The following is a 10,442-nucleotide window of genomic DNA, read 5'->3' on the forward strand; positions in this document are numbered from 1 at the left end:
ATCTCCTCCAAAGTCAAAGATGGACAATGGATGACAGATCCTCTTCCGTCATCCCAACCAGACTATAAAACTGCACCCCTTGGAATTTCAGCCACAGTTAGAAAGCAGAAGAAGAAGATAACGCATGACAGAACATAAGGCTCAAAGGCTTTCACCCCAGTCACCTCTCCATCTCCTCCAAAGTCAAAGATGGACAATGGATGACAGATCCCCTCCCGTCATCCCAACCAGACTATAAAACCGCACCCCTTGGAATTTCAGCCGCATTTAGAAAGCAGAAGCAGAAGAAGAAGAAGAAGAAGAAGAAGAAGAAGAAGAAGAAGAAGAAGAAGAAGAAGAAGAAGAAGAAGAAGAAGAAGAAGAAGAAGAAGAAGAAGAAGAAGAAGAAAGAAGAAGAAGAAGAAGAAGAAGAAGAAGAAGAAGAAGAAGAGGAAGAAGAAGAAGAAGAAGAAGAAGAAGAAGAAGAAAGAAGAAGAAGAAGAAGAAGAAGAAGAAAGAAGAAGAAAGAAGAAGAAGAAGAAGAAGAAGAAGAAGAAGAAGAAGAAGAAGAAAGAAGAAGAAAGAAGAAGAAAGAAGAAGAAGAAGAAGAAGAAGAAGAAGAAGAAAGAAGAAGAAGAAGAAAGAAGAAGAAAGAAGAAGAAGAAGAAGAAGAAGAAGAAGAAAGAAGAAGAAGAAAGAAGAAGAAGAAAGAAGAAGAAGAAGAAGAAGAAGATAACGGATAACGGATGACAGATGACGGATGACGGAACAGAAGGCTCAAAGGCTTTCACCACTCACCTCAACATCTCCTCCAAAGTCGAAGATGGACAACAGATGACGAATCCTCTCTCATCATCCCAGCCAGACTATAAAACCGCACCCCTTGGAATTTCAGCTACAGTGAGAAAGAATAAGAAGAAGAAAGAAGAAAGAAGAAAGAAGAAAGAAGAAAGAAGAAAAAAGAAAAAAGAAAAAAGAAGAAAGAAGAAGAAGAAGAAGAAGAAGAAGAAGATGATGATAACGGATGACGGTTGACGGAACAGAAGGCTCAAAGGCTTTCACCCCACTCACCTCTCCATGCCCTCAAAAGTCAAAGATGGACAACGGATGACGGATCCTCTTCCGTCATCCCAACTGGACTATAAAACCGCACCCCTTGGAATTTCAGCCGCAGTTAGAAAGCAGAAGAAGAAGAAGAAGAAGAGGAAGAAAGAAGACAGGAGGAAGAAGGAAGAAGACAGGAGGAAGAAGGAAGAACAGGGAAGAAGAAGAAGAGCAACGGCGATGGCGGAGATGGCGTCGGCGGGGGAGGCGGAGGGCATCGACGGCGTGCGGATGACATGGAACAACTGGCCAAGATCCAAGGTGGAAGCGAGCAAGAGCGTCGTCCCGATCGCCGCCTCGATCAGCCCGATCCGATCCCACCCCGATCTGACGGTCCTCCCTTACCCTCCTCTCCGCTGCAAGCTGCCCTGCTCCGCCGTGCTCAACCCCTTCTGCCATGTCGATTTCGCCGCCAAGATCTGGATCTGCCCCTTTTGCCACTCCCGCAACCATTTCCCCCACCACTACGCCGCCGTCTCCGAGACCAACGTCCCCGGCGAGCTCTACCCGCAGTACACGACCATCGAGTACGCGCTTCCCGCCTCCCACGACCCCGCTGCCGCCGCCGCCGCCGCCTCCCCGGTCTTCCTGTTCGTTCTGGACACCTGCCTCATCGAGGATGAGCTTGAATTCGTCAAATCGGCGCTCAGGAGGGCAATTGGGCTTCTCCCTGATAATGCCCTTGTGGGTTTGATCTCGTTTGGGACCCAAGTTCATGTTCATGAGCTTGGATTCTCGGATCTGTCCAAGATCTATGTTTTCAGGGGGTCTAAGGAGCTGGGCAGGGATCAGATTTTGGATCAATTGGGGTTGGTTCCTGGGCAGCGTGCCGCTGCCGTGGTTGGGGGCGCCGCCGGTTATCCCAAGGGGATGCCCTCCAACCCAAAATCGACGTCGGTGACGAGGTTTCTGCTCCCGGCCTCGGATTGCGAGTACACTCTCAATGCGGTGAGTTGTTCTTCGGATCGAATTATGGGTTTTGATTGAGATTTTTGGGGAATTATCCCAAAGTTGAGGAGAATTGGTTGGTTTTTGCAGCTTTTGGACGAGTTGGAGAGAGATCAGTGGCCTGTGGAGGCAGGAAGTAGGGCGCTTCGGTGCACGGGGGTCGCTTTGAGTGTTGCTGCCGGGCTGCTGGGGGCGTGTTTGCCGGGAACTGGGGCTCGGATCATTGCCCTTGTTGGAGGCCCATGCACTGTTGGACCTGGATTGGTATGATGTTTCAGTTGTTTTTCTCAATGATCATGTCTACAAGTTACTGAAGCGTATGGTTTCATGGGCGGAGAGAAAAAAACATTAATAAGATCACCGAATTGGATCTAAGATTCCTCATAATGTCACTTTGTGAAGGTCGTTTTAGATTTTTAATGTGTGTTTATTGAGGATGAACAGTAGATCTCATTCTTTTGAAAATCTTGAGGAATGTTCTCGATGGAGTTTCTTCTTACATGATCATATTTCTATGTATGTTACTGAAGCGTTTGGTTACATGGGTCTAAATAAAATCCTTTATAAGATAATGGAACTGGATTAAAGATTTTACGGAAGCTTGGTTTGTGTAGGTCAATTCGAGAATTTTTTATGAATATGTATTGATGATGAAAAACTGATGTTCTGGTTGTAGTGAAGGCAACTGAGATCATAAATTTCCGCTTGCTATGATCTCTCATTTTCTTTTTACGTGATCATATTTACCGAAGCTTGTGGTTTTATGGGTCTCGAGAAAAGCAGAAGACCACGGAGTTGGATAAAAGATTCTACTGAATCTTTCTCTGTGTATAACTATTCAATATTTTTAACATTTATTTAATGTTGAGAAGCAGTTGATGTTACTCGTTTGAAAACACATTGAGGAATATTGCAGAGAACTCGTCATGACTTGGATCCAATTATCCTTGTGGATATATTTACTCTATAAAAACGGTTTGGATCTTGTGGATTTATCTTTTCTGTTGACTCCTACGAATTGAATAGGGTATTGAATTCCAGACATAAATGAAATCTTTTCTGGTTCTACCTCCTCATTTTTCTTGAAGGAATGAACCTTTTTATCAATGATTTTCGGGTGATGGAATAATGTTAATGAGTTTCTGGGTGATGGATTGGGTGGGGGCATGTTATTTTCTTTATCATTAACTTCTTGGAATATAAAAACTGAGTACTTTTTGATATAATTAAAAAAAAATCCAGACACTGTTGGTTTACATCTCTTAATTTGACATTTCTTTGATCTTGGGTTTCTTTTTTCTGCTTACCCTGTGCAGATTGTATCAAAAGACTTGTCAGAGCCCGTTCGATCTCACAAGGATCTAGATAAGGACGCTGCTCCACATTTCCACAAAGCCGTGAAATTTTATGATGGCATTGCTAAGCAACTTGTTAGCCAGGGCCATGTACTGGACCTTTTTGCCTCTGCACTGGATCAGGTCTGGTCTTCATCATATGAAATTGACCCACATGTTACTGACATTAAGACGATAAGTTGACAATTGAAGTGCCTTAAACACCAAATCATTCACTGGAGAGTTTGTTTTTCATGGTTTGGTTTTGTACGGCTATTATTTAAAGAATGTTTTTTCATGGTTGGATTTTATTTTATGTAATGAACATTTTTTAATTAATTTAGAGCTCGCGGTTACAGCTATACCCTCGTGCTACATTCGCATTCTGTATGACACAGGGATTAAGATGATGTTTTGGCGGTTGAAGAACTCAAAATGTAATCATTGACAGAAAAACTTGTTTTCACGGGCTGGTTTCTGAAGTCAGTTCTTTAAAGAAACAATTTTTAATTCTTGGATATTTTTTTGAGTTATAAATTTTTTTAAACAAATTGAGAGTTTGTTGTTATAAGACAGAAATTTAATTGATATTCTGACCGTTGAACAACTTAGAACGCCAAATCATTCACTGTAAAATTCGTTTTCATAGCTTGGTTTCTTTCATCCATTACTAAACTTAACTAATTTTATTGGTGGATATTATTTTGCATCATGACCTTTTTTTCAAAAAAAAAACGTAGATATTTTGTAAGGCAATGCTTCTGACATGAATTAGAGAATTCTTGGCGGAGATTTGATAGAAAGTAGACAAGCTTTTTCATTTTTCTCTGGTCAACTTCCTTTAGCCGTTGTGACATTTTCAGAAAGAGTCACTTACGCCTAATATTGTTATGTGACATTTGTGGGTGATTCTAGGTCGGAGTTGCAGAGATGAAAGTTATTGTGGAAAGGACAGGCGGTCTTGTTGTGCTTGCTGAGAGTTTTGGACACCCTGTTTTTAAAGATTCATTCAAGCGTATTTTCGAGGACGGAGAAAATTCTCTTGGGCTCTCTTTCAAGTAATTTTTCTTGAAAGGCCCTTCCACACTTTCAGAATTTTATAAATTCTTCGTGAATCTTCTAGTGTTAGAGTTCATTTGAGTTTGATCTCACATTTTAATATTTATCAATATGGGAAAATTCTCTTGGACTCTGATCTTACATTTTAACTAGCCTTTGCTGGTTGAAGCTACTGGTGCTTTTTTCTTAGCTTCACATGGATATGTTCTTGTTATAACAATCTTTTGTCTTCCACTTCCCAGTGGTACATTGGATATTAATTGTTCAAAGGACATCAAAATTCAAGGTATTATTGGTTCATGCGCTTCATTGGAGAAGGTATTTTGTTTCGCTGCATTTTATGACCTATATTGTCTGTTTGCTAACTGGATACATCATCTTGTCTAACATATTTTCTTTATTTCTGTAATACAATCCTGTCTTTGGCAGAAAGGAGCTGCTTCTGCAGATACAGTCGTTGGACAAGGGAACACAACGTCATGGAAACTTTGTGGCCTTGATAAGAGCACCTGCTTGACAGTCTTTTTTGATGTTGCTCCGAGTGAAAAGTCGAGTCCACCTGGCATGGGCAATCTACAGCTATTCCTACAGTTTCTTACTACGTGAGGAGCTACTTTCTTCTCATGATTCTTTTTCTTTACGTAGAAGATTTTCACCCTCTGATCTTTGCAAATGGATCGTTACAATGTGTAGTTATCAGAGTCCTGATGGTCAAATTAGGCTCAGAGTCACAACTGTTACTCGGAAATGGGTCGAAAGTGCGTCTAACACGGAGGTTTGACGTGTTGACCCTGCTATTATTTATTTTAATTTTTTTGTTTGAATATTTGTTTGTAGGTTAAATAATAACGTAAATACTAGCATGATTTAGGATACTCTGATATACTTTTCCAGTATCATGTCCTTGAGGTTGCTTCAAATTAAATCTGGATGATATCTATTTTTGGAAATGCATTTAGTTTTGGAATGGAGCATTTTTCCTTATAAACATCGTATCTCCTCAGGAGTTGGTCGCTGGGTTTGATCAGGAGACTGCAGCAGTAGTAATGGCGAGATATGCATCATTAAAGATGGAGTCAGAGGTATAATTAATATTTTTGAAGCAACAGCGGATAACGTAAAAAAAGTTCTTACATTTAAGTTATGATTATTGTACTAACAAATAATCTTTAAAATTCAGGAAGAATTTGATGCCACGAGATGGTTGGATCGGTCTCTCATACGCCTTTGCTCAAGATTTGGGGATTACCGAAAAGATGATCCGGCATCCTTCACTTTAAATCCGTCCTTCTCTATTCTTCCTCAGTTCATGTTTAATCTGAGAAGATCACAGTTCTTTCAGGTGAAGAAAATAAACTTAACATTTTCTGCCGTTGATTCTTAGCTGAATATTGTTCTCTGTGACGTGTAACTCAGGTCTTCAATAACAGCCCGGATGAGACTGCCTATTTCCGCATATTGCTCAACCGGGAGAATATTACCAATTCTGTCGTCATGATCCAGCCGTCGCTTATCTCATACTCCTTCAATTCGCCTCCTGTTCCCTCATTGCTGGACGTGGCTTCGATTGCCGCTGATCGAATTCTCTTGCTAGATGCTTATTTCAGTGTGGTTGTCTTCCATGGCATGACCATCGCCCAGTGGCGTAATATGGGCTACCAGAATCAGCCTGAGCATCAGGTAAAAAACTTTAAAAGTTGAAGCCTGTGCCTTCTTTTAGGCCGAATCATCCCATGTTTAATGTTTCAATTTTAATGTATGATTCTAGTTTAGGTAATAATGGTTAACGAAATATTTAGTGAAATTCGTTCATTAGGGTCTTCGCAAACATTTTATTTGTTGGGAGTTTTGATCAACTAGTTTGTGAATTAACTGAAATGGGTTTTTGCCCGTTTTGAAAATACAGGCCTTTGCCCAGCTCTTGCAAGCACCTCAGGAGGATGCTAAGATTATCATCAGAGAACGTTTCCCAGTACCCCGACTGGTCGTTTGCGATCAACATGGTTCTCAGGTTTGAATTTCAGTGCTTTCCCGGATTTATTTACATATCAGAAGATATAGTTGATTTGAAAGTTGCAGGATGAGTATACTTTCATTTGCATGGGTTCTATAAAAGTTGCTTATAATTTCTGTGTCATAAATAAGGATAAATAAGGATGCTAAAATCATTATCAATTAAGAATGATACGGGAGCTTTGATATTTAATTCTGTCTCGGAAATTCCTCCTGTGTTTCTGTTTAACACTCTTTAAAAATTGTCTCATGGTTTCTTCATTCACCACAATCTTTCTGTTAATCTTTTATCTTGAAAATTCTTTTACTTGACAAGAAAAAGCATAAAAGGTTCTTGTGATTTTCTTTTTTTGTTTGACCATTTTTGGACATTTTATTTTCATCACTCACCGCATGCATTTGACTTATCACTCCAATTCTGCAATGAGGTAGATGATTCGAACGATCATTATTTGAAAAACAATTATGTTCTAAGGCGCTACTGGCCGTTGACTTTTTTCCAGGCAAGATTCCTTCTAGCAAAATTGAACCCATCGGCGACTCACAACTCGGCAAATGATGTGGCGCCAGGCTCAGATGTGATCTTCACCGATGACGTCAGTCTCCAAGTCTTCTTTGAGCATCTACAAAGGCTAGCTGTGCAGTCCTAGAGAGAGAAATTCGGCAGCTTCCTTATTTTTTCCTGCAGGCTAGCTCCCTTCTTTTGCTTCTTTTTGCCCCATCCTCCCTCGTCTCTTTCTCTCTCTAACTCCCTCCTTTTTACTCAAATGTGGTTCCAATGGCGATTCTTGAATCTGTGCTTCCTGTTCCTCTATCTAGGATCTGGGCTCATTATATATTGGTAACTTGGTTCTGACTGAAGGATTTTTGAGGATCTTGCACCAAATAAAGACGTTTTCTTGTTGTTGTAGAGAAGTGATCTTGGATATGTTCTTTCGTTATTTCATGTATCTGATCTCTCTATCTCTCTCTCTTTAGAATCTTGGCTGATTATTTGCGATAAATTAGATTTAGCTATTGCACAAAACGAGGGCGAATTTTGGCTGCATAAAAGTTGATGATGATAATTTTCATGAAAAGTATTCTATATTTAATGTTACTACCTTCATCAATCTCTCTATTATTTGCTCAAACCATTGACTTTATCATTATATCCAAAGACTTTGATCTTCAGACATTACGGTCTGGGCAAGTCTCATATCTCTCTCCCTCAGAAGTCTTGACCCATCTCATGTTATAAATTAAATCTCCTGAAATACTATTGTGGGCGAATCTCATCTTTCTAAAAATTGAATTACTACAAACTAAAAATCTGATTGACCTTGGATGTGTTCCAAGTTTGCAGGCTTCTTTCGTTGATCCATACAACCCCCCTTCTCTCTCTAGAATCTGGGTCCATTATATTCTAAAAAATTGAAGGCACAAACTGAATGCTTTTTATGGGATGTAGAGAAGTTGTTGATGATGATTTTCTTTTGATAAGGTATCATGGCCGTTCCTCTCTCTATATATGTAATCTGGGCACGTCATATTCCAAAGACAAGTCGGCAGAAATAGCGGTCTGGAAGCTTGGCTTATTATGAGATATAACGAGAGCAAAATAAATTTGTCCCACAGAAAATAAAAATATCAACCTTTTTCTTTCCCAATACCTGCGGCAAAAACAAAGCCACTTGTCCACAGTAAACTACCAAGGATTGATGATAAGATCTCTCTTCCTGACCAAGTTTCCACTTTGGTTGGGCATCCTGATGACATGAACATATTTTCATTCTCCTTCCATCCGTCATCATCATCATTTTCATCTTTCTTTATTCCATATTATAAATTACATCTGAAGAAGTTACAATTTGGGAAAATATCATGAACTATAATATAAACAAGGTCAACTGAAATGCCTCATTTCTTTACAACCCCATGTAGATCTAACGAAATCAAGATATAGGACGAGGGAGATGGAGGAGAATAGGAGAGATGGAAGAGGTAAGAGAGAAAAAAATAGACCAATAGGTGAACAAACCCTCACAAACTTGAGTTTGTGTACCCATGACAGCCAGATGCAGCTACTCAAACCAAGAAACCCCAAAGTAATCATTCATCAAAAGGTATCTCCAATGACCTTACAAGGGGTATTTATAACCCAAATATTTTGAAGAATCAGTAAAAAATTTCCAGGTCTTCTGTGATGACTGAGCCTCATCAGGACTCTAACATATTTCATGTTCTCATATTTCACTTCTGGAGCAAAAGGGGATGCAATTATCATCAGAAGATGGATGATAATATCTCTACCGGACCAACTTTCCACTTTGGTAGATGTCCTGACCAAAGCCACATATGTTCCTTCTTCCATCGTCATCATCATTCTCATCTTTTTAAATTTCCTATAATAAATTTACTTTGTAGAAATTACACTGAGAAAATCTCATCTATCTCTCTCCCTGGAATCTAGACCCATTGTGAACTATAAACAGTATCAACAGAAATCACATCCTTGGAGAAAACAAATCTCATCCTTCTCGTCTCCAAACTCCTAGAGCAGAAGTGAACCCATCTTATATCAGAGGGATTGATGATAAGATCGCTACCTGCCTAGCTTTCCACTTTGATACAACATCTTGATCAGATCAACATATGTCCAATCTTCTTTCATCCTTCTATCATCATCATCATCATCATCATCATGATCACCAGCGCAATGCCCAGGCATAGAAAAGAGCTGCTCACAGTTCTGGACGAAATTACCCTTGCCAAAACCAGCAACAACCAGAGGATCAGTCTCCAAAACCACCTTCCTCTCCAGAAACCCTCTCCTCCTCCAGACATCTATCACTCTTCCAGCATCAAACCCACAAGAACAAGCATCAAAAACAACCCCCACAGTGATCAAATCCGGCTTCAAAATCCCATCTTTTCCAAAACCCAGTAGCAAATCCTCCAAATCTCTAAAACCCTTCATCTTGGCATGCGCCAAGGCCATGATGTTCACAAAGCTGATGTCAGATCCCACCATGGCAGAGCCCATCTCTCTCTCCACCGACGCCATCCCTCTTCTGCTCAAGAACAAACCAGATCCAAGCAGAAGCAGCAACCAGACCACATAACTTCTCCCCGCCCTCGCCGCCACGTCGTTTCCGAGCTCCTCCAGCCCAGAAAACTTGTAATTCCTTATATAAGCCATGGCAATTTTCCTGATCAGATCATCCTGTAATTGAAACACAGGATAAGCTAACAGCCTGCGATACATTTTCTCCATGTCTGAGACCCTGTCAAGCTCAGCATAGGCCTCCACCATGGCGGCGACTGACCCCGGGAGAAGATACATCTTCCTGCTAAGAACTGTTCTATGAGCCTCCTCCATTTTCCTCAAGAGCCTGCCTTGGGCAAAGATCATGATCAGAAGATTGAAGGTGGCGGCATCGGGCTGCGGTCCGCCGGATCTCATCGTCTTCACCAGCTTTGACAATTCATCGAACATCTTCTTCTTGCCCAGAGCTCTGATCATGGCGTTGTAGACGGAGACTGGCGGCGGGCCGAGGCCGGTGTTGGCGATGGCGGCGACGATGGCCGAGGCCTCGGCGACGGCGCCGGCGGAGGCGAGGAGCTGGGCCATCTTGGAGAGGTTTGAGGGGGATGAGAGTGAAGGGGAGATGCTGCGCCATTCGTCGAACAGGTGGAGGGCGTCGGAGTGGCGGTTGGCCTGGATGAGGAAATTCACGGCAGCCCAGAGCTCTTCGCTGGTAAAGGAAGCCCCCGCCATGGGAGCGCCTCTGGAGAGCTTGTTTATGAGAGTTTGGAGAGAGCGGTTTCGGTGGATGTTCTCCAATACCAGAGATCTGCGACGGATCTCTTCTGGGTCATCCTTGAAATCTTCTTCTTCCTCTTCTCCTTCTTCTAGTTCTTGATCTTGGTCTTGATCTTGGGGTTTTTGAAGTTGTTTGATTGTGGGTTGTGTGGGAAAGGGAAGGGAAGAGGAGAGGGTGATGGGTTTTTGGCGGAAGGCAG

General features: G+C 41.4%; 2 protein-coding genes across 2 annotated transcripts; one reads left to right on the top strand and one right to left on the bottom strand.

Annotated features, from left to right (window-relative positions):
- Positions 1–1,155: 1,155 nt before the first annotated feature.
- On the top strand, positions 1,156–7,352 carry LOC144716019 (protein transport protein SEC23 E-like). The gene is made up of 12 exons (XM_078591027.1): positions 1,156–2,031; positions 2,122–2,295; positions 3,348–3,509; positions 4,281–4,423; positions 4,667–4,742; positions 4,854–5,026; positions 5,118–5,199; positions 5,429–5,506; positions 5,605–5,766; positions 5,841–6,104; positions 6,331–6,435; positions 6,941–7,352. Exons 1-12 carry the CDS (start codon positions 1,264–1,266, stop codon positions 7,085–7,087), a joined length of 2,334 nt encoding a protein of 777 aa, XP_078447153.1. The 5' UTR covers positions 1,156–1,263; the 3' UTR covers positions 7,088–7,352.
- Positions 7,353–8,459: 1,107 nt separating this feature from the next.
- Positions 8,460–10,197, bottom strand: LOC144716325 (pentatricopeptide repeat-containing protein At3g42630-like). Its single transcript, XM_078591452.1, has 2 exons — positions 9,165–10,197; positions 8,460–8,500 (listed from the first exon to the last, which is right to left on the bottom strand). The coding sequence occupies exons 1-2, from the start codon at positions 10,195–10,197 to the stop codon at positions 8,460–8,462; spliced, it is 1,074 nt and encodes a 357-aa protein (XP_078447578.1).
- Positions 10,198–10,442: the final 245 nt, after the last annotated feature.

Source organism: Wolffia australiana, chromosome 20, assembly GCF_029677425.1.
Source record: "Wolffia australiana isolate 7733 chromosome 20, ASM2967742v1".
NCBI classification, from domain to species: domain Eukaryota; kingdom Viridiplantae; phylum Streptophyta; class Magnoliopsida; order Alismatales; family Araceae; genus Wolffia; species Wolffia australiana.